Below are 27,293 nucleotides of genomic sequence, written 5' to 3'. Positions count from 1 at the left end.
ACATCTAATACAGCTGCAGGGATAAAGTTAGCATACATGCTTAACCCTATGTTATGTCTCAAAATATTTCTGAGCCTTAATGGCTGGATACACATTTGATAAAGAAGGCAAAGGTACACTTCTCAAAGCCATAAAATGTAAAGTATATACAATATCATCATGAAATTTGCACAAAATATAGAAAGTGTTACAATAAAAAAGAATATCAAAAAAATTTTCTGAAAAATTCAACGCTAGCCAGGGGGTAATGTCTAGAATGCACAAGGAACTAATTTGTTTCCATAGAAATATTTCTTAATGGTTTAAATGATAATTAAACTGTCAATTTATTACTGTTCAATGATAGACAAAGTCTGCACTAAACAACCACTTTTTTCAATATTGTAAAATCCAGGGGGTAAACACAGAAAAAAGTGTTTTTTTGGAAAATTTTCTATATACTTTAACATAAGAGAAATCTGTTTCGCTCAGTGCATAGAGCATAAAAAGATATTTATGTAAGCCAAATTTGACCTTGTTTAATCACATGGTTTTAAAATATTACTTGAACAGGATATATACCTCGCGAAAACCACATATGTTACCCTTGCTTTTCTGTTTGTAGTCCCTAAGTGCTCTTCCAAGCCGCTTTTGAACGTGGCCAACACATTCTTCTTTTGTCACGCAATAATCCTCTCCATATTTATCATAAAAATGTTGCTTCACATCACCATATGTGCTACTATCCCCGTCCCCAACAAATGTAGTGTATCGAAGGCCGTATTTTTCTGTAGATCTTAAAAAGAAGTCAATTGCTCCTTGGTGCTCCATAGAATCACTTGATCCTTTGTGATTGATGTTACAGGTAGGCTGATGATTTGACCACCATATTTTGTATGCTTCTGTACATTTATCATACCATTCTTGTGGGCAACACATTCATGGCAGTATAGGCTCTTTATTTCATAATCTAAGACTTTTCCTGTTAGAACAGAAAAAACAAAGACAACTCCTATCTTTGAACTATGTCCTCGCTTTTGCCATGTTCCCTCAACAGTTACTGGAACATTGCATGTCATTGCACCATCTTCCATAACTCTGATGTCTTTTGGGTCTTCAATGATTGCTAGATCAAGCAACTCATTTGCAGCATTTCTCATTTCTTCCTCAGCCCTCTCTTTCGATTGTTTGTGAATTATTTTTTCAATGTTATTGAAAGATTTCATGGTAACTGGAGGTGGCATATTCATGACACCACATAACTTTTTAAGCCCTCTCTGGCCAATTATATGTTGACAGGACAAATTTGAAATTTCCACTCATTGGTTTACTTTTTCATTGAATTGTTCAAGTGAATCAGGTAAAAGCTTCTTTGCTTCTTAAAGAGTTGCTAAAAGTACTCTTCAAATGCATAGGTGCTATTCAAAATGAGCAAAAACTTTCCTCTTTGCCAGGTCCGTCGCTAGCCATGATCCTGTTAGGGGGGTTTTGAGGACCCATTTGCCAACAAAGTGGACGAGCCATCCTTTTTTGTTGATAAGTATGAAAATTTGTTGACTAAGCACCCCTTCTTTCAGCTTTAAGAAAATAGGAATACTTAATGTGTGGTCAAGCATAGTACCCACACCATGACGGCAAATCCATGGCACGATCGACCAATCATTATGGTGGCATACAAGGCTTGTAGCTGATGCATCAGCAAATCCTATCAGAATTAAAAAGGTTTTGCAATTACGTTTTTTGTCTTTATACTCCTTAAAACATATGATTTGATTGGCATATCATGTTAATTGATTTTATTTGTCTTTGTGATAAAGTCATTCTTGCAATTTCTGTCTCCAGACAGTGAACTCCCATGAATCTCACTACTTAGATAATGATCAACAAGTGGCTATCTAGGCTCAGATTTTTCCTAATGCACCTTTGGCATCTATAACTGCAACACTCCTCAGAACAACATCCATGAATGATGCTTTTGACATTCTGTCTAAATCTAGTGAGGATGAAAGCAAAATTATCACCTGCCAGGGAAAAGTAAATGTTTACAGAGAGAATTTTCTTTTCAATGATGGCAGTTACCATACTTTAGAGATAAAGCGTCAGTCGCTTCTTTCAAAGAAACTTTAAATTGAATTAGCAGGAGATATCACGGTGGTGGAGCCTTGAGCATTGAGTTTTTGTCAAGGTTATTGAAGCTGCAAAATCAGAACTGTCTGAAGAAACCCCCAAAGAGCATCTAATTCCAAAGCGTTCTGGTGGGAATCTCCAACTTTTTAAAATATTTGCCATAGTCATAGGTCACAGCCTACTTCAAGGGGGGCTACTTTTTCTTGTCTCATTGGTTGATGCTTTTCGTCATTAGCAGGTAAGATGAAATTGCTCGAATTTTATCAAGAGAGTCAAATGAAGATTCAATTCCTCTGAATGCAGATTCCTCTACTCTGCTGAGCTTCCTGAATGCTTTGGCTGACATTAAATGAAATAATGATGTTGAGAAACCGTTTGATGACACAGCTGAAGGACCTGTCTATGAACAAGTTGTAAACTCTTTTCAATGGCCAATTGAAACAAAGATTGCGGTTGCAAATCTGGAAGAGTTAAGGTCCATTCTTTTATGAAAAGTTGAGGTCCGAAGAGTTGGTTTTGAAAAGAGAGAGGCAACTGAGGAAAATCAGGGAAACTTTCACTTTTGTGGGTGTCCTCAGTCACATTGAGAAGTTCCCTCAGCAATTTCAAATGCCTCAATCATGACTTTTTGAAATGCTTCATTTTGTCATTTAAATGGTTTCGAATACTTTGCAGCTGTTTTAAATTGTAAAAATGGTGAGAAGCTTTTGATAAAAAAATCTCGACAATGTCAAAAAACATAATTTATTAGGAAGATGTTTTGTTTCCTTTATAAACAATACTGAGATATTCTTATAAATAGTGTAACTTTATACCATAGAAATTGTTCACTTTCTTCATTTGGCAATGCCTAAATGTCTGCTTTGCACGATTTATTCAAACACTTCTTTATGAGAAGCTCAATCCCAGCAAAAGGATGAACTTCTGTTAGCAAAATGCCATTAGGTCCTGCATTTGCTACAACTGTTGATCGCATTGGTAGGCCATGGTCATGTGTGCAATTTAAACATTTGGTGGTATTTTGCATAATGTTGATTTTTGTGGCTTGCATAGAATATCTGCAGGGATTGAATAGAGAAGATATCTCATCTGAACTTTTAGGGTTGATGCATGAGTTAGTTTCAAAGAGCTCAATTCAGCCCCCTTTTTTGGCGTCTCCCGCTGCTTAACCTCACATATCAAATTGCGCAATACAAATGTTTCTGGTATATATGTTCAATAGTTCAAAAGATATGAAGGAAGACTCAAAAGGGGACTGGATACAAGTACCTCAGTCTAAAAATAGTTTGGGGGCGTTTTTGAAGTGGATTCTGCATTTCATCTTATTCAGCATGTTAAGTAACGCCAGAAAACTAAGTTTCGGGTTTATAATTTACGTAGTATAAAATATAAAGAGAAAGACCTAAAAGGGGACTGGGAACAGGTGTAGTGACCATTGTCAAACGTAACCATGTCTTCCACGTCATTAACACCTTCCATTGTCTCCGTGACCACAGTAGCGTAATCATATGTATACGCCCTGTATTGTAGTTAGTTAGTTTTCATTTCACTGGAGAAAAGACGCATAGAAACTCAGCAGATTTGTTTTCATTGTGTTGATGGCCTAAGGCAGTGTAAACCAAGAAGCAAGATTATTTTCCATAACTAGAACCCAAACTCCTTTCGGTATTTATACGAGCAACGCGCGGCGTTCGACCTTCAACCTGTTGGTGTTTCGAGCTGATAAGAAGCCAGTGGAGCCACGTGTTTGAACAAGTCCGTATTTTACTTTTCTCGTTTTGAATTTATCGTATTCCATTTTTATTTTCAAGCTACATCTAACGTGGATATTTACACTAGTTACAATTTGTTTTTTAGTTATGGATAACCAAGATAATTTGTATGCTACTAGTGACCTTCGACCTCTGACCCCACACGTGCAAGGTTCAGGAGTCGAAGTCGATCCTGGGTGTTCTTCTGAAACACAACCAGGTTTTCTTCATACGCATTCGTCGTTAGATTTATTGGATGTACGAAGAGATTTGAACGAATTGACTGGACTTTTTAAAGAGTTCGTTAATTATAATATAGGCAGGGATAAAGAGCGGAGTTCTTCCTGCACAGCTGTAAGACCTGACCAGCATTCACCAACTCGTCGCAAGAGGTCTTATGATGAAATGTCTGTATGACCCATAATTCATTTGAGCACGATTCTGTGTCTCACACAAAATGTTATCCGGAAGCTTTTTCTTCCGTTGAAAATCAGGATGCTATATCATCCAAACGTTCAAAGCGAGTGGATATTGACTCGTTGTTTCATGTGCCTTCCACAGTGAATTCTGAGGCATCTGTCCCAGATCTTAACATGGAAGAAGAAGTCTTGGACTTTGTTGATAATGAGTTATCCGAGGCAGTTTTAGACAAGAAAGGCAAGGGTCTTTCCTCTGATAAGCTGGCCTCAAAAATTGAGGAACAGTGGAAAAATCCCAGCAGAAAAGCAGTTGCTCAGGTTTTTAAGAGGCACAAGCACCCCCTTAACCTTGAGAGTATTTCTGTTCCAGCTATGCCAAAGTTGATAATGAAAATGCCTTCATTTAAGGATTCTGTTTTGGCTAGGGAGAGGAAATTATATGATGTTCACCATTCTGTTGCTAAATCCTCCCACATCATTTCAACTTTGGCTGATGATTTACTTCTTGCAGAAAAGAATCATAGCCTTATTGACACAAAGGCTATTGTTTTGAAAGCCTTTGATGCACTATCTGTTCTCTCTAATGCCAGTGTCAATATCTCAAATTTACGAAGGCTTAATATAAGACCTATTCTTAACAAGGATGTACAGGGACTATGTGACCCTACTCGTGAAGTCTCAAACCATTTGTTTGGAGACGACATTGAAAAACGCCTGAAGCAAGAAAGGGAGTCTAAACGTCTTGCCTCTGCTGCTACTCAACCGATGCCTCAGTCTACTAGGTATAGACAACATGATAGGCAGATACCAGTGTTTAATAGGCGAACACAGCACTCTTTTTATAATGGCCCTACTCAGCAGTCTTTTTTAGAGAAAGGCCAGAAGTCTCGTCCATATCGGCAGAAGCAGAAGCCCTACAAGGGATAAATGTAAATAATTTCATTTCATTTCTCCCTAAACTGAGAAAATATCTTTTGTACAAGATTGACATATTTAGAGCAGGTGCACTTAAAAATCATCTGGAACGTTGGTATACTGTCACTAGTGACTTTGAAACTTTACAAACTGTAGCTGGTTTACAGCTTGAATTCTCATTGCCTCTCAATTTTGAGAGAAATTATGCTGTGCCAATTTCAGCTGAAGAAAATGAGTTTATTCTAGCAGAGATTAAAACATTACAGGATAAACATGTTATAACAGAATGTGATCATGAAGGAGATGAATTTATCTCCCCAATTTTTCTTGTCCCAAAAGATGGTGATTCTTTTAGACTTATTCTTAATTTGCGGAAATTGAACGAGTCTATGCCATATATGCATTTTAAGATGGACACCTTTGACAAGGTTATCAAATTAGTTAGACAAAATTGTTTTATGTGTACTGTAGATATAAAGGATGCTTATTATTCAGTAGCCATATCTGAATCCTGTCAAAAGTATCTGAAGTTCAAGTATCAAGACAAACTGTTTAAGTTCTCAGCGTTACCAAATGGATTATGTTCTGGTCCAAGGAAGTTTACAAAATTATTAAAACCTGCTTTAGCGTTCTTGAGAAAGCAAGGTTTCATTGTCTCAGCATATATTGATGATATCATAATAATTGATGAATCATATGATGCTTGTATTAAAGCTACTGTTGAAACAATCAAATTATTGGATTTCTTAGGTTTTGTTATTCATCCTGAAAAATCTAATTTTATTCCTTCTAAGTGTGTTACCTATCTAGGATTTACTATCAATTCAGAAACAATGAATGTCACCCTCTCATCAACCAAAGTATTGAAAATTAAAGATAAATGTTCCAAATTGTGTATGTCTAATAACCTATCAATAAGAGATGTTGCATCAGTGATAGGCTTAATTGTGAGCACATTCCCTGCTGTTAAATTTGGGCCTTTACACTATAGATCATTAGAAAATGACAAAATTCAGGCACTAGCTATTTCTAAGGGCAATTTTGACCATGCCATGTCACTGTCTAAAACAGCCTATGATGACTTAAGATGGTGGATTGATAATGTTGAAAGCTCATTTAATGACATGGCAATCTCTAATCCTGAAATGGTTATTGCTACTGATGCCTCATCTACTGGTTGGGGAGCTGTCTTAGGCAGTACAAGGACAAGAGGGGTTTGGAATCTCCATGAGCAACAACTCCATATTAATGTGCTTGAGCTAAAGGCTATTTTGTATGGGCTAGCTTCTTTGATTGACCAAAGGAATACACATGTTAAAATTTTGACTGATAATATGAATGCAGTACACAGCATTAAAAATATGGGATCTTGTCGTTCTTTGGCTTGTAATGAAGAAGTGAAGCTAATTTGGAATTGGGCTATCCAGAATCAAAACTGCATATCTGTGTCCTTCATCCCAGGAGTTCAGAACTATTTAGCTGATGCTGAATCTAGAAACTATGAGCTTCGAACAGAATGGCAGTTAAATCCATCTGTGTTTAAATTTGTAATCAAAAAGTTAAATGTTACCTTAGACATTGATTTATTTGCCTCTAGAATCAATTGCCAATTTAAGCCTTTTGCATCGTTTTGGCCAGATCCAGAGGCTTCAGCAATTGATTCGTTTACATTTAGCTGGTCAACCATTAAATTTTATGCCTTTCCACCATTTGCAATTATTCCTAATGTTTTACAAAAGATTTGTTCTGACAATGCAACTGGTCTTCTAATTGTTCCTAATTGGCCATATAGTCCCTGGTATTCTCTGTACAATAGAATGTTGATTTCTGAACAAATTGTTATTCCTTCCAGCAAGCATCTAATGTTACTGCCAAACCGTCCACAAGCTGTGCACCCACTACAGAAGTCTCTGCAACTGCTAGCTGGCATGATATCTGGAACAAAAGATTACCAATAGGTATATCATCTGAAGCCAAATATATAATTGATTCATCTTGGTCATCTGGTACTTCAAAACAATATTCTACCTATTTAGACAGATGGTTTGTTTACTGTCAAAGAGTGGACATATGTCCCACACATTATTCTATTAATCATGGAATTAACTTCCTAACAGAACTATTTAACAAACATAATTTGGGCTACTCTGCTATGAACACTGCTCGTTCAGCATTATCCAATATTATGACACCAGATACAAGTTCGTCATTTGGTAACAATCCACTCGTTAAGAGATTACTGCGAGGGATGTTTAACATTCCGGCGAGTATTCCTAAGCATGTTAACACTTATGATGTTGATGTTGTGTTACAGTATCTAAAGGGCCTAGGTGATGCAGATGCTATTCCATTTAAAATGCTTACCTTTCGTCTTGTAACATTGTTTTGTCTTCTATCAGGACAGAGAGACCAAACATTTGCTGCTATTGACATCAGACTTATGGATGTTTCTGATGACAGAGTTGTTTGTTATATTGATCAAGTTCTCAAAACAACTAGACCTGGTTTTCATCAGTCACCTCTTGATTTCCGTGCATTCCCTGATAGCAAGGCTATTTGTCCTGTATTTAACACACAGCAGTACTTGTTTAGATCATTCTCTCTACGTGGTCCGAGAGTGAAATTGTTTGTGAGTTATAAATCTCCTCATCAATCTGTTTGCACCTCGACCATTTCACGTTGGGTGAGAACCACTTTGCAATTGGCAGGAATTGATATAAATGTATTTACCTCTCACTCTACTAGGGCTGCATCAACATCCAAGGCACGAAGTATTGGCCTATCGCTAACAGCTATAAACAAAGCTGAAGGATGGTCGAATTCGAGTACTTTTGGACGTTTTTATAATAAGACAATTCATGAAAGTAACTTTGGTAGTAGCATTTTAGCCAATTTTGATTGTTAATATTGATTATTTGTGTGCGTACAATCGATCATTTCTCAGTTCAAGTCTTCTTGATCAACACATTGCCAGTCTCTTTGAAGTCTCGTATAAATACCGAAAGGAGTTTGGGTTCTAGTTATGGAAAATAATTAAAAAATTAAACAAACCTTGGTGTAGTTTGATGTAGATTATTTTCCATACCTAGAACCAAACGACGTGGGATTTATACGCCCACCCGACCCAAATAATTATGTATTTTCCCCTTTTTCTAGTGTTCATTTTCAGGACTGGCAGGCTCCACTGGAATGTCTTTGAATCAGGTCGAACGCCGCGCGTTGCTCGTATAAATCCCACGTCGTTTGGTTCTAGGTATGGAAAATAATCTACATCAAACTACACCAAGGTTTGTTTAATTTTTTAATTATAAAGATAAAGATTGGTGAGATCGTACAATTACAACTAATTTATTAATATGTCATTATTCATGCACAGCCACAATTTGACCTATTAAATTGATGACCACAACATTGTTTGCTGTTTACTTCAATTTTTTCGCTGTTTATTCTTGGATTCTTACTTGTTCATATTTGGTGTTATTTGCCCATCCATTTCACGCCATTTGCATTGCCATTTCAACATCACCATGAACAACGATTCACCATCCACTGCCGCTGCATCCACATCAACATCGACTGCTTCTGCTACATCGCCTACTGTTCAAGCTTTTGGTTTGAAATACTGGGCTAACGATCCGATTGTCTGGTTTGCTCAAGTCGAAGCACAATTTCTGACCCCTTACTATGTTTTGAAGTCAGAACTCATCAAACAAACCTTGGGCTCTGAACCAAAGCGCTTTGACCAATTGTTGATATTTGAAGAACTGGGTGACAGAAAACCTTCTCAACTCCTCAACAAAATGGGTCAGTTGCTTGGTGATAATAACTTGGAAAACAGCATTTTAAAGGGACTTTTCCTGCAACGATTGCCACAAAGTATCCAAATCATTTTGGCATCAACCCCTGACACCGCCAACTTGGTGAGCTTGCCCTCCTAGCAGACAAAATTCTTGAAGTTGCTCCTCCACAGCCATCCATCGCCAGTATCTCGCCATCTCCAGTCGACTCCTTCGTAGCAATGGAAATCCACCACCTCCGCAACCAAGTTTACAGCCTAACAACTCAACTGGCTACACTTGTCAATCAAGGACGATTCCAGCCACGTTCTCGCACATACTCTCGTTCTCGCTCACATAGTCGCAGTCCTGCTCTTTTGCAGTCATCTACTCATCGCCGAGATGCCAGTGCTTCCCACCTACAAAGCTCCATTTGTTGGTACCATCGCTGATTTTGTTCAAATGCCCACCCCTGTACCATGCCATGAAGGATCACAGCCAACAACTCCACCCAGCAGTCAGGAAACTACCAAGCCAGCGACTAGCTGCGACAAGTCCTTTTGGCCCCCTCAACAACCCCCATATTCTTGATGAGATAAGGGAACTTTTCGATGCAGCAATCGCTGATCAGCAAGCAGCATTCAAGCAAGTTGAAATGGAAAAAGCTGGAGGAATGGGGTGTACTTCCAAATTCTTAAAGTGCTACTGCAACGAAATTGAAATTTTTTTCTTCATTTTCCAAGACATCTGTATGCGCTGATTACCATACTGAAAACCGATTTCAATTCAGTGGAGTAGAAATATTTTTATGGCCCGTCAAAGTCGGTCATTTTGGCAGATCACAAGCAAATTTATCTAGGTGCCTGATGATGTAGAAAGTAGAACACGAATTTCAAAGAACAATGGGGCATGCTATCCTAACTTCATCACAACAACTTCAACATGGAGAGTAAAGTGGAGAAACAGAGCTGATGAGGAAAGCGCTGTGTCAGCTGTGGAAATAGTCAGTATACTGATGGGGTGTCAGTTCATTTTTTCCCGATAAAGAAATAGACAACGGGAGACATCAGATGTGGGTCCAATTTGTGCAGCATTATTGACCAGGCTGGGTCCCTTTGAAGACATCAATTTTGTGTGGGAGTCATTTTGAGGAATCTTCCTTCACAATGCGAAGATGTATAGCTTTTCAGCTCGGAGTTAAGTCTTTTCTCAAGCCTGATGCAGTACCAACGGTTCATGTAGCAAACGAAGCTCCGAAGATAGCAGAAGAAATGTCAGATCGAGATCAAAGACAGGTGAGCAAAGATTCAGATCCTCTGGCCTACTTCCTGGTTTGTTGTTCTTTCACTTTCAGACCAATGTCCATCGTAAAACTCATTTGTTTTGAGTTGTTATTTTGATTGTCTACACTTTTTTCTTTGCAGATTGTTCGAAATGCTATTATAACCTCAAAATCTATCGAAACGATGACATCAGACATTGGTGATGATGTAGAACAAGCAGATGATAATAAAGAATTGGATAACCGAGTCAAAAGCAATATTGCTTGTGAGAACTGCAAGTTTCATAAAGCTAAAATAGTATATCTGCAAAAAAGGTCAGCAAGTTGAAGAAGAAGAGGACATAGCTGTATGCAGAAATTGAGCAGGTATTTCTTTCTTTTCCCTTAAAACTGGTTTTGTGTTTCTGTTTGACATTGGTCAGAGTACACTCAGTGTTACCCTTCTCTTGGTTACTTCTGTGCATTCCACATACAACTTCTGACCCCTGGAGCTTTTTTGCTTAAGATTTGTAAACCAAAGTAACATTACACCCACAATGACATTACTCACTTTTCTTGCAAGCTTACAAACACGGATGTTATTCCTGAAGACATTGATGCAAGTAGCCTTTCAGGTTATTTAATGGATAATGGTTCCGATGACAATGGGCTTGATGAAGCTTATGTCTGTCAAGACCTGAGCCTGGAAAATGAGGATGAGGAAGACTGGCCAACTTTGGAAGAATCAGCTGACTCCACAGACACCAAAGGTAAATGGTAATGGTCAGTGTTTCAAGAAATCTTGTAAGGTAAAAATTGATTGCTTTGAAAATCGATTTTAGCGTCTAATGTAAAGTCTAATGTTTTGGTGACCCTAATATTGTTATTTATTTCTTGGACCACTGCAATGTTTTTGAATGGTCTCAGCTTGAGCTTCTTGATCTTTTTAAGTTTTTAAATATTACCAAAACATATATTATATGATTTGCAACTTCAGGGTCACACTGCATTTCATGTGAAGTCAATGCAAGGCATTTTTGCCACAAATATAAAAATTTTGTCTATGTTGTAATTCACAGACCCCGAATATTGAAAGTTAGGGTAGTGTGACAGGTCGTAACGGCAGAGCGTTGAGAAAAGAGAACACCACTTTCTTCTGTATTCAAATCAAAAATCCCATTCTCCTCTTCTTTCCAATCTCTCGATTTATATACCTCTATTAATTATAATTGACATATCACGTGATTATAGTTTACAATATGATTGGTCCTGTTACATCCTACTCCCCCTTAGCAAAAAAAATTTTGTAAGAAAATTTTTTTTTTTGATTACGAAATAGAGAAGGCTACTAATGACAAGGAATAAGAAAATTAATATAGATATATATAAATTGTACAATTACGATACTGACGTGTCCTTGAATGTTCATGATTCAAAATTTTTTTGTTTTCTTTTTTTTTTAAATTCTAATTACGACATACACAATTGAATAACTCTTGGTTAAGGGTGAGAATATAAGTTCCTCCCTGGGAGCTACCATTTAAAGAAAGATAGGGGCAAGAGTTAGTTAAACCTCGAAATTTCCCATGACGAGACAGGATCTCTTGTGCATCTGGAAGCTGTTGATAGATATACTTACAAGCTTCTGATGAAATAGATGATTTAGATGGCTGGAGCTATAAATAACGTCCAAAATGGTATGCTAAACGAGTCAGTTCGTTTTCAGGGGTTTCTGTTATCGTTTCATCCTGTGGTGTGTCAGCGAGGGCATCCTCGGGTGGACGTAAATCGTATTGGTCACTGACCGGGTCCTCCACCAGTTGTGACAGGTCGTAAGGGCAGAGTGTTGAGAAAAGAGAACACCACTTTCTTCTGTATTCAAATCAAAATCCCACTCTCCTCTTCTTTCCAACCTCTCGATTTATATACCTCTATTAATTATAATTGACATATCACGTGATTACAGTTTACAATATGATTGGTCCTGTTACACCAGGGTTGCGGATATAGAGGAGCTGTCACAAAGTAGATAATACAATATCTTTGATTGTGATTAGGCTGAAAATAATTTCCACAGAAACTGTACTGCAGTTTCATCATTTAATATACGACTTAAAGGAGAACTGACACGCAAAAATAACTTTGGCTTAATCTATGAAAAATTTGTCGCTGACTTCAAATCTGGAGAAAGTTTTCTTCATAGATTCGTCGTTTTTCTAATATTTCACTTTTATCCGTCAATTACATCACAGCTAGGACTCTGGAATTTCCCAAAGCGGAAACAAGATTATCGCCAGGAGTTATTTAAATTCTTGGTTGACGTCACAAGTGACATGTCACTAGACATGTTGACTGGATTACCCATAGATTTTGAAGTGCTCTCCAATTTCTGCTTCAAGTGTAAGGCCTTAGAAGGCCAGGAAATATCTGGCGATTGGAAAGAGAAGCACTCAAAAATTGTCCCAAAAACTTTGATGCAACAGCTGATGCGATGGAAGAGGCTTGGGCAAAAAATCTGTGATCAAGGTCAGTGCAAAAATATAAATTCAGATATACCACTATGCTTTGTGATGGTGACAGCAAGCCATTTTCTGCTGTTAGAGAACTAGCTCCATATGGCCCAGATGTCAAAATAGGAAAGGAAGATCGCATTAATCATGTATCAAAGAGAATGGGATCTGCCTTGAGAAATCTGGTAGCTGAGTCAAAAGCACAAAAACAGCCCGTTTCTGGAAAAGGTAAACTGACTCAAGAAAAGATGCTGAAGATCCAAAATTATTATAGGCGGGCCATAAAAAATCATGCTGGGGATATTCCACTCCTAGAAAAGGGCATCATGGCCATTCTGCTGCATCTTTCATCAACAGATGATTTGCCTAAACATGTTCATTGCCCTCCTGGATCAAGCTCCTGGTGTTTCTGGCAAAGAGCTTTGGCTAAAAAAGAAACACCAGGTAAGCATAGTGAACATGAGACCCACAGAAGTTGGCAAGAAACTGGTTCCAATCTTTCAGCGATTATCAGATGACAGTCTATTGAAAGAATCCAAATGAGTCACTGCACACCTTGCCCAAAAACAACCTTTGTTGGAAGAAAAACATTAGAAACTGCAGTCATGTTGGCAATTTGTCAATTCACAATGGGTGCGACATTCAAAGTTGTTTTCTGCCAAGCACTAAATCTCACTCCAGGGTCAACTTTAGAGCTGCCAGCAGTGAAAAAAGACCAAGAAAGGATCAAAAAAGCAGAATGTGGCCACTCATACCATACTGAATGTTTGGGTTATGGAAATGAAAATAAATTCCTACTTTGCATAGCTGAACTCGAAAGTGCCATCAAATCACTGTCCAATGCAGCAGCTAGATCAATTTTCAATGTTGGAGACAAAAAAGTTCCAAAGGAATCTGCCGATGACAATGGATGTGAGGATAAAACAGCACAAAGAGCTTTAATGGCTTTACAACCATCAAAGAATCATGCCTGCAACTACAGCAAAAAATATGCATCTGGGGTCTGATTCCTGGGCCATACATCCTATGTCGAACTTAAAAAATCACTACATTTCCTCTGGAGAACACAAAACTCCAAAAGCACCTACCCTGGATTATCTTTTCTCAAGGCAAATAATTTCAAGATCTCAATTTTGAGCATCTTCAAAACCTTATTTCAAAAATCTATGTTTGTGGTGCAACTTCTACAGAATAGTTTGTTTTCAATTTTTATTTTGTGTTCTTTCAAGGAAATACAGAATTAAGAACTTCAACTGTTGTGATTAATATTGGACATCTAGTTTTGATGTTCTTGAATTCTGTCAAAAAAGTTTAATGAAGTAAGGTGTTTGCTTGGAACATGCATGACGATTCGAAATAAGTTAATCGGTTAGAAGAAAAAAGATTCAAATAAACTTGTAAAATTAAAATAAGTACATCGCTGCATAGTAATCAGCAATCGCGATACATCGCTATATAGTAATCAGCTTATTATATAAGATATTTGCTTGGTGCATGCAAGTCCAACAAAATTGATTTGTTTGAATTCAACAGGTTACATTATATTTGTAAAAGTAATTGATTAGGTTGATGCGCGAATTATAGGCAACAAAAGTAAAAAATTAGATAGCATAAACGAATGTGAATTTAGTTCAATAGCTGGGCAATTTCAGCAAGACAAATTTTACCTTCGAACATTTAAAAGACTGCATATGCCGTACGAAACAAAACATGATGGTAGATGCGAATTGACCACCAGCACCAATCCTGCATCATGCTAGGACATCAAATCAAAATGAAAATGTTGATTGTTGTCGCACTGCAAACCATTGAGCTTACTTCAGTTTTAAACAAATTCTTTTTCTTCTTCACAAACCGTACCATGAGGGCCACACCACGAGGTCAAAGATGAACCAGTATGAAAAGAGCCATTGATTGTTGCCATTGATCAAATTCTAGTCCAGTGGCAAATGCAAAAGCATCTTATTTCCAAAAATTGGTATAATTTGTGGTTATATTGGCAAGAAAACAGAAATTTTAACAAAGAGGGCGGATAATGTCAAGGGAGTGGTAAGTACAACTTGCACTGTAATTGAATAGCGGTAATTCTTCAACCGAGAAAGATTGAGCAAATGTTTGGGGTAGATTTTTAGATATAAGATTCAAGAGTAGTTTAGTTGAAAAAAATAACCAAAATATGCTAGCAAATTTTACACGGGGTTTTTTAATCGAGAGGTGGTTAAAATGCTAAAATTTGGCCTTCTGAGGTTGATTCTCGCAACGTGATTGGTGTATTGCCTGGAGGATTTCAAGAAGGGGATCTCGCCAACAACCAATCAATATTTGTCCGCTATGCTGCATCTCAGTTCTCCTTTAATGTAAGTTACAGTCTGAAAAGATCCAGTATCAGGCAAAACAACACAAGCCATTCAGCTCCAGATTCAGGCAAAACAAAATAGAAAATACAGTATGTTTCACTCTTTGGAAAATATCCTGCAGGCAATGTAATGCTGAGTTTTGGCATCTTGACATCAGGTGTGAGAATAAGACAGGCTGTGTTGATGTTTAGACACATGGGGCTGTCAGCCATTTCTGCAAGGACCTTTTTTATCATCAGAAGAAATTCCTCTTCCCATCAGTGCTCCACCATTGGGATTGCTTGAAAAATTGAGAGGGGTCAAGAATGCACAATGGTCTGGAGATGGAAGGTTTGATTCTATGGGTCACAATGCTAAATATGGTGTCTATATGCTAAATGCTAAATATTGTTTTCAAATTCCATCTTCAAACTGGTCCATTTTGAACTGCTTTAGGTGAGCAATTTTTCACAGTCCTTGTTTCTGTTTCATGTGTTTGTTTTAGATATTTTTTCAATTCTATTCACAGCGACCCAAAAAGTTAAGTACTGTAAGTATAATTGTCAATTTTGTGTGAAAACAGATAAATCTGCTATTGCCATTTTAAAGTGTTTTAGAGGATTTATACAGCACTTGGTAGAGATTCAATGCATCACACAGATTAAACAACTGAATGATAGAGAAAATGTATCAACCAAACACAAAAGAAGTAACCATCATATTAAAGATGGCAGTGGCATTTGTGATTTGCATGCAACTTAAGAGGAATGGACAACTTAACAGGTTAAAAGCTGGCCTAGGCCATGAGAAAAATATTATCTACACGATAACTTCACAATGTGCTCTTTCATTGTGGAGCAAACAAAACATTGGGATCATTAGGTGTTTTCTCTAGCCTATTCTTAGTGGCTAGGTGATATAGCAATGTCTATTCCCTTTGATTTCAAATTATTTTGAGCTATTTGATGGACCAGAGGATATCAAAAATAGTAAATGTTTGTAAAGATACTAAATTTCTAAAACAGGATAACCCACTATACATATCTAAGAACCTGTTTCATGCCCTATGATGAAGCTTTCTGCAACAAAGAATTTCAAGACTCTGAAATGAAACCTTTTAATTTTAAGGCAAATGAATCAGGGTCAAGTAACGCAATGGAACTTGATGGAGCCAAACGTTGCTTTCAGTTTATAAAGAATGCTGGTTTGACAATAACATCATTCATAAGTGATGAGCACAAAGGAATTGCAAAGTGAATTCGTGAATCACAGCCTGAAACCTCCCATTTCAATGATTTGTGGCATGTCTGCAAAGGTCTCACAAAGAAGATCTTGAAAGGCATCAAGGAAAAAGGCTTTGAAGTACTGAAATTTTGGCTCAAGGGAATACGCAAGCATCTTTATTGGTGTGCCCTTTCTACCAAGCAAGGCTTTGGTTAGTTGATTGTTGCAAAGTGGAGATCCTTGATGCGTCATACTGCAAAAACATGATGAACATCCGAATCAGTCGTACAAAAAGTGTGCACATGGTGAACTTGAACACACAGGTCATGCAGGTTGATGAAACGCAGGTTAAATCGCGTGGGTCAAAAAAGTGGGCAGGGGCGTGAGGTCCTCGGCTAACAGCCGACCACGCAAAAGTGGGAATACATCGATGGTTGGATGTTGGAATTCAACAAGAATTCTGAGATCAGGAAGCAATTATCAATATCAGTAGGTAAGATATTCACTGTTTGTGGAACCCATTTTTCCATTTAATTGCAGTTTTATTAAATGGCCCTAGAGCAAAGCATGAGTAGATCAGGAAGGTGGTTATACATGGCCTAAAAATATAATGTAAACATTATGTGCCAGTTAGCCAATACAGACCAACAAACCAATATGAAATGGTTTGATGTGCATTTGTGCTGTGCTGTTTGGTTTTCCTTGTTAATCTGTTCATCTTTGCACCTCTTGACAAGCTGTTAATGTTTGTTATGAAAGGGTACATATATATAATTACTGCTCATTAACCATCTAATTGGGTGACCTAAAAGGTTTCTTTGGTATTGTTGCTGCATAACAGAATAAGATATGGTTAAAGTCTGCTCTTTGCATACAAGGTAGGAAACACTCAGAAAAATGAAACGATGAAGCTTCAACGCTATTTCAAACATTTTTTGCTATAGTGCTGTAAGTTTGACTTTAGTCAATTAAAATACTTAATGATGGCAAAACAAAGCCATAGGAAAAACAAGACTAATATGTATTTCATTGATGCTAGTTTCAATTTTCCAGAGGTACACTAAAATACATTGCAGTGTTTCTACACCTGTTAAAGTTATAGCAACCTGAACAAGATGACTAACTATTGATTTCACATATATTGTCAATTTTTTGATTCATTCAAACTCATGTAATTCAGCAAGATATTTACAATTTATTGAATACAATCATTATTGCTTGTATTGATTACTTTCCCTAATTGTGGTGTTGCATTAGAAGCCAAAAAACTTAACATTGAACTAGACAAAATAAGTGGTCAGTATCAAATTTTGTAACTTTTATATTTTTACAAAGAAATGATAAAAATTGTTAAAACAATAGTTTTTTAAAAATTCCTTAATTACCCTCCAGTATACTCCTACAATTAATATTTCAAGAAGCCTCATTTGATTACCACCATCTATAAAGAGAAACAGTTATAATTGAACTTTTTCTATCAATTTATATTCTTTAGGACTAACATTACAGAACACACACAATATTTATCTTTGTCTGTTACAAATGGTTGATAGTTACTTAAAAGAATTTTACATTTTAGTTGAACAGCTAGACAATATTGGAGATCAGGGCAATATCAACAAAGTTGGGAAAGAGGATGAACAAGCAGACAAATCAATGGAAGTTTTTTCATGTGATGATGATTCAGATGATGGTGATAATGAGGTTGATGATTGTGATGATGATTATGATATAGAAGAAAATATGGATCAGTTTACAGCTAGTTCAGTAAAAACCAAATACAAGGCAATTTTTCTTCCTTCTACAGGGTATCATGGTAAGCACAGTTTACCATTTTGATATGATGAAGGATAGAACTTGCTGTTTTACAAACAGAGGTGAATCAGATACATTTTAAGCTGAATTTTGCAAAGTTTTATTTTGAGACTCCCAATTAACTACCTGGAGAATAAAAACCTTGTATATGAATACTCATATCTTGTTATTTTGCAGTGAAATTGAAACAGATGTCAGGAGGCATCCAAAGTACATTGTTTTCTTGATGCAAATCCTTCTCCTTTTCAAATTTTGCCCTGTTTGCAAGGAAGATTCCCCACAAATTCGTTCAAGAGAAGTTGGAACAATGTTAGAGGTAAAAACAATATGCAAAAATTTTCTCTGCCCTAAAAGGATCAATGTTTGGAGAAGCCAACCAGAGATTAGTGGAACAAACATTCCAGCTGTAAACCTGTTGTTGTGTTTTGCTATTCTTGTTGCTGGTGGATCAGCCAGTAAAGTTTTTAGAGTCTTTTCCCATATGGGACTTGCGTGTATCTCACTGTATACATTCTTTAAGCATCAGAAAGTGAGTATTATAAATAATTATGGATGGTCAAAATTAATCATTTTCTTTTCCATGATAAATTATTCTATAGCAGGAAGCTCTTAAGCTCATCACAGCAGAGATAAAGTGAAGATAAAGAAACAATTCCTTATACCCATTCTCATAAGAACTTCAAGTTCGACTTCAAGTTTTATCAATTTGTTGTGGAACTATCCATTATAACATTTGGAAAATACACTTACGTTCAAAAAGTATTGGGACGAATTCGATAAACGAATTATGGCGTTCCGTTGGATTGGGTTTTGCAACGGAAACTTTTTCAGATTTGGGCAGTCTTTCTACAAATAATCTAGGCCTACGTTTCCCCAAAATGGAATAACAAGTTAGGAAAATGCTTCAACTTATGAAGCATAACCAAGAAAACAAAGGATTCTCCTGATTTTCCTGATTATAACAACAAAATATGCAGAAGGGTTGTATGGCCTAACAATGGCAAAGTCACATGACCTTTCAAAAATTTTAGAGCTGTCCAAACAAATATAACTTTTTCTTTTCACGTTTGAATATCAAAAAAAATTATCAAAGAAATTATAAAATCAAACTTTTAAGCTTAAAAAAAGTTTACTTCATCGACGAAAATGCTACAATTTTATTAAATTATTGCATTTATTCAAGCTACTTTTAAAATTGCGTAACATTCAAGGAGAAGCCATTGAACTCATCGTCGATGATTAATTTTAACTTTGAGAGAGCATTTGTTTTTCTTATAACGCTGGAAAATTTGTATTTTTCATAACTTTATAGCCATGTTTTTGCTTATGTTCCATTATTTAGCTTCTTTTTACATGACAACACGATGTCTGGTAAGGATTCAAACCTATTACTTCGCAGTTCCCTCAGTAAAGAACTGTCGTCCCTCGGCGTCGTAAACTTCTTCGGTCTGCCAACCCTTGGTAAATTTTTTTTCTGTTCTTGTACGGAAAAACTTTTTACACACCAGAAAAGCTGCACTCATTGAGCAGCCGAGAATTGATGCAATATCGCAAAATCGATTTACTTTATTATAGTAGAAAGCAATTTGTAAGCGATTCTCTTAACTCAGTTCTTGAGTTTTCAGAGCTTCCATGTTTTCGTCTCGAGACCTATAGAAATTTTATGGTAGATGTATTTTTAATTTTTTGGCGTACATGAAAGGCTTCAAAATATCAACAATGTCTTGTGAAAATTTCATGGAAATAACTGCCGTACTTTTTTAATGAGAAAGATTTTAAAAAAGTCTTTCCGAATTTGTTGCATAAAATGTCTTCGAAGTTTCGAAGGGTGTCCTTATACTTTTTGAACGTAAGTGTACAATTTGATATCCAAATTCTTCAAATTCAATCAGATGAATGATGAAAACAATTTATACTTCCTATCATTGTAGGTACTTAAATTATTTTATGTTTAACAGCTTAATGAAGTTGGTAACAGTGCTGGTATGGAGTTTGAAGGTTTCAAGCGCTGCATGGCATTTCTCCAAAGAGGAAATCTTGAGCCTTCGACATTCATATCAGACAGACACCTCTCAATCACAAAACATATAAGGGAACAGCTTCCTAACATCAGACATTACTTTGATCTTTGGCATTTGAAAAAAGCAAGTAAATTTATTATTTCTTCTCTAGCGGAAAATACTAAGAGTAAAGTTTGAAAGCTGACATTGTTTCGTCAGTCCTTGAAGATACTTTTTACTATGAATGCTTTTTAAAACTATACAATATTTTCATGTTTTTGCCTTTTACTAACATTATGAACTTCTCCATATAATACTTGCTTTTATAATCATATCTAACACTAAATGTGGTGATTTTCTGGCGATAAGCTTCTAAAAAGCCATTGAGTTAAAATTGTATAAGAGGATGAAATTATGTTAGTAAAACGTTGTTCTTAAATTACAGAAATTCGAAAAGTACTTCTGAAAATCACCAAAAATAAAAACTGTGGTGAACTATCTGATTGGATAAAACCCTGTGAAAATCACTTGTATTGGAGTGCTACCTCGACACAAAATTTTCATCATTCGTACACCACATTGTCAATAAACACCAGCAGTTCGATAATCAACTGTTCCATAAATGTGCCCACGATGAAGAGATAGAAGAAAATGGTTGACTAAAGGTACCTTTCAGAAAATATAACTTCAAGGAAATTTTCTGTGAACATGGGAGAAATTGGATCATTTCAAAATTTTCCAAAGTCAGAATAAACCCATCAGCCAAAAATAGCTATCAAATGCAAAAATTCCATTGTCTATCAAATGCCAAAATCCCATTGTCATCAAAATTTAAAATATCTTATCACTCATTGGTATTTTGTGTTATTCTCAGATTCTGACGTTTATGTGAAGCTCAAACAGGCTCTTTTCAAAAAGTCTTTTCAGAGTGGAGTCAAGCAAGCTTCTCCTCTTTCACAAACAAGCTGCCTGGAAGGGTTCCACTCAGTTTTCAACCACTTTGCACCAAAAATGACATCTTTCAGCTTTACTGGAATGATCATACGGTAAATATATATGGAAAATTTGCACAGAGTGCAAATTTCAAGTTTGAAATTCAGAACTGTCCATTTAAAAAGTTTTCTGTTTTGGTTACTTTTCAAAAATATCACTTATTGTAAAGTGTTTTATGTTTTCCCACAGACATATTTTGGCAGCTACACATTTTAACAGGAACCTTAGGCCAGGTTCAAATGTCGCACTTCTCATGTGCCGAACCTAACTCTGTTTGGAGCAACACTTGAGAGTGTTTAGCGCGACTCCTGTTTCAAACGTCAAACTTAATTATGTCGCGCCAAATGGGTTTTAAGATTGCTACATGAAGTATCTTGGTTAAGGCGCGCAATCTCAAATATTTGTTTGAAACGCATGCGCCCTCCAAGAAAGAAATGAATTCTGGGAAGGAAAATAAATTAAATATAATTATGCATTGAGTTCAGTACATGACAAGTTCGACGCTTGAAACCGTGCCGTGCTGGAGCCGTGCAGCTCGGCAAGCTCTGCCGATCCAAACTATCGCTCCTAACTAAATCTGTCGCTCCTAACTAAATCTGCCGTACCAAATTGATTCCAACATCGCGCCCCTCATGTACTTAATTCTCGAGTTAGGTTCGGCACATGAGAAGCACGACGTTTGAACCAGGCCTTAAACATGAACTGAGAACTTCCATTGCCGCTGGTTTACCACAAGTTAAAATTGTGTATCCAAAATTTAAAAATGGTATTGCAACTGTGAGGGATGTCTGTGTTAAGCAGAACTTTGGTAAATACAGATTAATTTTGTTATTTCTTGAAAAGCAAATATAAACAAAAGTTTTCCTATTTAAAGATACATAGATTTACTTTGATTCAAATTTTGAAGAGGCTAAGGCAAACAAAATGAAGTCTAATGCCCTTTTTTAAAAAATAAATACTTCAAGAAATTCACTCAATCCTGACTCGGGTGTTACTATCAGTTGTTTTAATTTAATTTTTTATAAAATATAGATTATGTAACTGAGATATTCAAAACTCTTCTGGACTCCATCATTGATGGGTCACTAGAGGGAACCAGCAGGGCGCTAAAAGAGATGGTGCCACCTCCAATGCACGATGTGTTTGAAAAAGAAAGCAGCACGATTGCTGTTGAAAAGCATTTTGCAAGGAAGGCAATGGTATCAGTTGAAGTTCCTCCAACAACACCAGGTTCGTAAAAAAGGAATTGCAACTGTTAGCCCATATAAATGACTAGTTCATGTAAATGACACTTTTCAATTTCAGATAAAAAATTTTCTCAAAATACATTTTTCCAGCATAAGAAAAGTTCAAATGTGGCACCAATTCCTATTTGAGAAACCTATTCTGGCATTTAATTGTATCAAAACACACTCGAACTCAAGAGTTCGATTACAAATTGTTCTTTATCGTTCAATATTCGAATCTGTAGACAACATAACCAGGGAAGTAGCTAATGGTGAATGTGATATTCCCAATTTTTCTTGACTTTGTTGATAAATCTTCATTTTTTTGTAATTTCCTTAGTCAATCGGAATGTAAAATAGCACTTAATTTGGTCTCTTTCACAAGCTGAGGAGGTTTCTATTTACAATTTTATTCTGATTTTAGTGGAGGAGGTACAGCAGCAGATGGAGCAACAGCAAACAAGCCTCCAAAAGGATGTTCGCAGATGCAGACTATGCAAAAATCCATTAAAAGGCCATAAAAATGTCATTAACTGCCCAAAAAATAACTGAACCAATTTTCAGGACTCACTGTGAGTTGGCCCACATCGTTAAGCTAACCATTTCTATTTAGATATCAATTTCAAATTTATACCAAATCCCGGTTGAGGTTTACTTGTGTACCACATTTTATTTGTAAATTATCATTGTAAGCCTTTTCAGTCTGCAACCTTACAATATATGATTCTTATGGTTTCCATGCACCTCTAAGAAATTTGAAGGAATTAAAATAACCCATTGTTTGAAGTATCAAGTCAAATATTATTTTGTAGCATGTTTATATACATATAAAACAATTTAAGAGTGCCCACCTTCCTCCAGCAAAAAGCCAGGGGCTTTTTCATACATATAAATATGGGATGCAATATCACACCTTTTGTGATATTTTTTTCTCTAGAATGATAGACTACTTGGTAAAAAAGGCTTTGCTCTCCAGCTGACGTCCTTAGAGAAAGCAGGTAATAAAAACAAAGTATAATTTTTGCAGCTCAATTTATCCTTTAGTCTTCATCATCAAATCCCTTAAACTCCTATCCTGGAAACTGTGTCCTGATTTTGTGGTAAGCACATGCTGGAAGTGGAATACGTCTGTTTCCTAAACGTCCATGGACAAGCCTTGAAAATTCTCTATAGGCAACTGCCCTGAAGAACCTACAGAAAGAACAGAAAATTCCAGATAAAGTCACTTGTCTAGTTCTAAAGGGCAAACATTTTTGGTGATTTGAATCTAAGCACCAGTATTTAAACAACAATAGCATTTATGCAAAACAGGACACTGCATATGATTTTAAAGTTTTTTTTCTAAAATAGCAGCAAATGTTTTGGTAAATTAAATCTTAATCTAATAGCAAATTGAACAATATAAGATTTGTCCAAGATAAAGAAAGTGATCAATAAACCCACCCATTCTCTGTACCAGTTTTCCTGTATTTGACATTTTCTTTTGTTCTATATTTGTCTGCCAAGTGTCTTAATGAACATTTTGCCAGACAAACTTCTGAAAACCTGGATGTTGAATGATGCATTGAGGGACTTCATCAACATCATCAAACACCCTTTCATCACTCGAACTCGTGGCAACAGCTTCTAGCTCTCTGCAGCACTGGCACTCCTTTGCAGTTGAAAGCTTTTCTATATGACAGTGTATATGTACACCTAGATGTTCAAAAAGGTATCAATTTGGTATAAGATGAAAAACAAAATCAAAAAAACAGATAGATAAAAATAGAGAATAACAGGCTATTTCGTGTGAAACATTGCAAGAAGGTTATCACTTAACATAAAGGAATAAACATGCTTTTATTTATTTTCAGTTAAAAAAATTCAAGCTTAATTGTATATGGTTCGTGTTAATGCCATGTGGAACGTTGTACACATTCCAGTGATAAAAACAATCCTCGAGGGTAGAAAAAATTGAAGGTACTAATAATGAACTTTGCCCTCTGTGCCCTTTAACAGATGGAATTGATGATATAGTCTATTTAATATCGAATTTATTTGTGTATTAATAACTAAAAGAAATAATTATAAATGCGTCACCTAACTACAATAATCGACCTCACGGTTGCAACGTTGGCGAGTGAGGCCTAATTAGCCAAAGATTTACAGATTATAATATGCTACTCACCATGACTGAGTCGTTAAATAACCGCTAAGTCGCATCGAAAGAATTTCGTTTCTCTGTCTCTCCTCTTCTCTCCGATTATAATACTGTCGCACCCAGTTCGTGTCCGCCATAGGTTCTCCGGTAAAAGGCCTATCCATATCATCATCGTTGCTATGTGCCCTTCCTTCCCTTACAACAAATTCAAGTTCCTCATCTTCTTCCTCAAATTTACTTAAACTCGCGTTTTCAGAACGGCTTTGGTCAGTCTCAGAGTCGGAACTCATGTTTAAGTTTAAAAGACAAGTTTGTAAACGTCTACGTGTTGATCTTTAGCCCAGTGCGGGAGTTCTTGCAAAACGAGGCAGAAGTCAGCATCATTCGGGATTGTACGTCATACACTCTGCTCGACCCAGTCATTTTGCGCAACATTACCCAGAATGTGGCATTTCCAAACCCCTTTCTTGAGGGTATATCAAGACTGTTATGGTTAAAAATGTTTAAAGTTGCCAAAATTAATACTTTGCCTTAATTTAAGTCAGTTTATGGAAAAAATTTGAGCTGACCTGATAGGCACTTTCACAGGATTAAACTGCAATCATGGATAATATTCCACTGATCTCTTTTGGACCTATTTTTTACCTCAAAATGAACGTTAGCTTGTTGGTGCAAGGTTTCTGCTTCTTTGTCGGTCCAATTTGGCTGCATTCCATTGTGTGCTTTTTTGTGACTGTTTTCTGGCATGTCATGTCACCTTACGTAATTGTCCTTAAGTCAGCTACTACAATCTACTGTTGACTAATGTGGTTGCAAGTTCTCAGCAGTTTTTTCACTCAAAGTATCATTTCATACACCCACTTTCCGCAATAATAATGAATGAGTCTAAGAAAATGCATTTTTGTTAAACATTTTTTTTGTTTTGTGAAAATTAATTGTACATATTGGTATTTGGTCTGAAACAATAAAATGTTGATAATTCGACTGTGAAAACTACTATCTCATGCAAATATACTGAAACAGGATTGATTGGCAATCTTTTTAGCAACATCATAAGCACTCAGATCTAGTTTCATGCGTGTGACATTGTTTTTAATAATTAGATGGATAGATAATTTTTCTTGCATCTAGAAGGTCTGCTATTGATACTGATTTTGGAAATGCTGAAGAAGGGACTGGTGCCAGATGGCTTACCTTTCCTTTAGGCTGCATTGTTGATCTGTGTGGCACACTTTTAGAGTGGGACAAGGTAGATACACTATGTTTCCAACTTGGTGAACAACTTATTTGGCTATCTAATGCAACATCTCTTCCAAAACTATGAGTCCTTTGTGCTCTGGTATCGACAGCCATAACACTATTATGTAACACCTAAATCCCTTTATGTACCGCCTCTAATTCACCTTTTGTATACCCTCACACATTATGTAACACCTTCTGTACCGTATTATCTATTTATCGAGGAATATTCCAGTATATCAACATCTCCTGAAGAGTGAGTTACTCACGAAACAGGCTTGTAGAGATAAACCATGTAGTCTTATTTTCTTCAACTCTATGATATATATATTTATATAGATATTTAGAAAAAACACTATCGCTTAAATGTTTTGCCTGTATAACACTGATACATATATCTATATGAAAGAAAATGAACAGTATAGAATGCCTATGCTGATACACGCCTCTTTAATGTGTGTACAGTACTCCAATAGCATACTGGCTCCCAGATCTCATTCGGCACAGGGCTGTGGGACAACTCCCAGTACAGCAAGGCTGTGATTGGTAAAACACCGTTTTTTCTTAGTTTTCTGACAAGCTGAGCTTGTTATTTGTATGGTTAAAACAAACATTGCTGCGTTGGTGGAACCCAAGATCTTTCCACGAGAGAACGCTTTAGGATTGTCTACTGCGGTGCCCTCATCAGTCATGTTTGCCATTCGTACATTATCACTGTGGATGCCTGACATGACAATAACCACAAGATCCATCAATCATATGCTCCACAAATCAGCATACAACAACCCTTAAGCTCTATGCCTGCGCTTGCTAAGATAATACAAGAGTATCTACGAAATCACCACTTCATAATGGCCCGCAACTACCTTCCAAAGGACAAAGAAGACACACAGGATTCATCCACCACCAAGCAAGGTACCACATTTCTACTTTACAAATTACAAACTATCTACATCTATAATGTTCGTTCTCCTCACGTGGTTTAGCACTCCATACCAGTATTTTATATCATACTCGTTACATATATAGCTAAAAATCATATTTATAGTAATTTTTACCAGAATCCGCAAAGCATACACCTGTCGGTGCACATATATGCATGTACATATAAAGCAAACGCAATGTACACATAGAAAAATATATATCTGTAACTATATATCTATTACATTGGTACATTGTACAACCTATGAAACATTGCACGACCCACCTTTAGGGTAAAGGCATGACCACACAGGTTTGGTTGTCCAAAAAACTATCGAGAACAAGAAGTTTTGTATACACATCATCCAAATGGTGAAACCTCTATACAAATATTCATATGTGTGTATATATTTCTGTATATATAGAGTAATATCACACAACATATCTCATAACATTGTTATACCTTTACTTGCACAGATAACACAAAATAACTTCTCAACATGGTGCTGGAAACCACCGGCAAGAATGAACCCATCAAAGGTGGCAAACGCAAACCCAAGAACACCAGGCAAGGCCTCTCTGGTTATAAGATACCAAAAAAAGACAACTGTCCTCCACCCCTCTCAAAAAGAGGGCTGAAAAAACACTCCCCAGCCAGCAT

The 27,293-nt window shown here is 36.5% G+C and overlaps 4 protein-coding genes, 1 long non-coding RNA gene and 1 other non-coding gene across 15 annotated transcripts in view; 3 read left to right on the top strand and 3 right to left on the bottom strand.

Annotated features, from left to right (window-relative positions):
* LOC135689972 (uncharacterized) overlaps positions 1-27,293 on the bottom strand; it is a 259,196-nt gene that overhangs the window by 218,361 nt on the left and 13,542 nt on the right. The window lies entirely within an intron of this gene.
* On the top strand, positions 4,271-7,969 carry LOC148959613 (uncharacterized). Of its 2 annotated transcripts, none has more exons than XM_089110213.1 (3): positions 4,271-5,205; positions 7,044-7,149; positions 7,937-7,969. In XM_089110213.1, exon 1 carries the CDS (start codon positions 4,271-4,273, stop codon positions 5,201-5,203), a length of 933 nt encoding a protein of 310 aa, XP_088966339.1. In that variant the 3' UTR covers positions 5,204-5,205; positions 7,044-7,149; positions 7,937-7,969. The 2 variants fall into 2 exon arrangements, with proteins under 2 accessions (XP_088966339.1, XP_088966340.1); XM_089110214.1 differs by lacking the exon at positions 7,937-7,969 and adding an exon at positions 7,591-7,622.
* LOC148959614 (uncharacterized) lies at positions 5,086-7,910 on the bottom strand. Its single transcript, XR_016144087.1, has 3 exons — positions 7,556-7,910; positions 6,762-7,126; positions 5,086-5,190 (listed from the first exon to the last, which is right to left on the bottom strand). It is a non-coding gene; the product is annotated as an uncharacterized LOC148959614 (long non-coding RNA).
* LOC135694807 (uncharacterized) lies at positions 8,534-20,311 on the top strand. Of its 8 annotated transcripts, XM_089110241.1 has the most exons (5): positions 8,534-10,262; positions 10,392-10,615; positions 10,812-18,114; positions 18,291-18,429; positions 20,072-20,210. In XM_089110241.1, the coding sequence occupies exons 1-2, from the start codon at positions 10,134-10,136 to the stop codon at positions 10,575-10,577; spliced, it is 315 nt and encodes a 104-aa protein (XP_088966367.1). In that variant the 5' UTR covers positions 8,534-10,133; the 3' UTR covers positions 10,578-10,615; positions 10,812-18,114; positions 18,291-18,429; positions 20,072-20,210. The 8 variants fall into 8 exon arrangements, with proteins under 8 accessions (XP_088966367.1, XP_088966365.1, XP_088966364.1 ...); XM_089110239.1 differs by having other exon boundaries at positions 10,392-18,114; XM_089110238.1 differs by having other exon boundaries at positions 8,534-16,791; positions 17,878-18,114.
* LOC148959612 (uncharacterized) lies at positions 21,026-23,175 on the top strand. Its single transcript, XM_089110256.1, has 4 exons — positions 21,026-21,159; positions 21,761-21,914; positions 22,139-22,336; positions 22,757-23,175. The coding sequence occupies exons 2-4, from the start codon at positions 21,770-21,772 to the stop codon at positions 22,882-22,884; spliced, it is 471 nt and encodes a 156-aa protein (XP_088966382.1). The 5' UTR covers positions 21,026-21,159; positions 21,761-21,769; the 3' UTR covers positions 22,885-23,175.
* Positions 23,348-24,762, bottom strand: LOC135689016 (uncharacterized). The gene is made up of 3 exons (XR_016144042.1): positions 24,522-24,762; positions 23,776-24,027; positions 23,348-23,523 (listed from the first exon to the last, which is right to left on the bottom strand). It is a non-coding gene; the product is annotated as an uncharacterized LOC135689016 (transcript).

Source organism: Rhopilema esculentum, chromosome 9, assembly GCF_057945365.1.
Source record: "Rhopilema esculentum isolate cy_ngs chromosome 9, ASM5794536v1, whole genome shotgun sequence".
NCBI lineage: Eukaryota > Metazoa > Cnidaria > Scyphozoa > Rhizostomeae > Rhizostomatidae > Rhopilema > Rhopilema esculentum.
Note: the sequence above shows the minus strand (reverse complement) of the source record. Positions and strands in the feature narration are given on the sequence as shown.

Bases quoted from the DNA above. Each gene is read 5' to 3' on its own strand.
- LOC148959613 (XM_089110213.1), top strand. From the start codon at position 4,271: ATGACCCATAATTCATTTGAGCACGATTCTGTGTCTCACACAAAATGT.
- LOC135694807 (XM_089110235.1), top strand. From the start codon at position 18,262: ATGAATACTCATATCTTGTTATTTTGCAGTGAAATTGAAACAGATGTC. The intron at 18,643-20,071 runs GTGAGTATTATA...TATGTTTAACAG, and splicing joins CATTCTTTAAGCATCAGAAA to CTTAATGAAGTTGGTAACAG.
- LOC148959612 (XM_089110256.1), top strand. From the start codon at position 21,770: ATGAGAAGCACGACGTTTGAACCAGGCCTTAAACATGAACTGAGAACT. The intron at 21,915-22,138 runs GTAAATACAGAT...TATAAAATATAG, and splicing joins CTGTGTTAAGCAGAACTTTG to ATTATGTAACTGAGATATTC. The intron at 22,337-22,756 runs GTTCGTAAAAAA...TTCTGATTTTAG, and splicing joins AGTTCCTCCAACAACACCAG to TGGAGGAGGTACAGCAGCAG.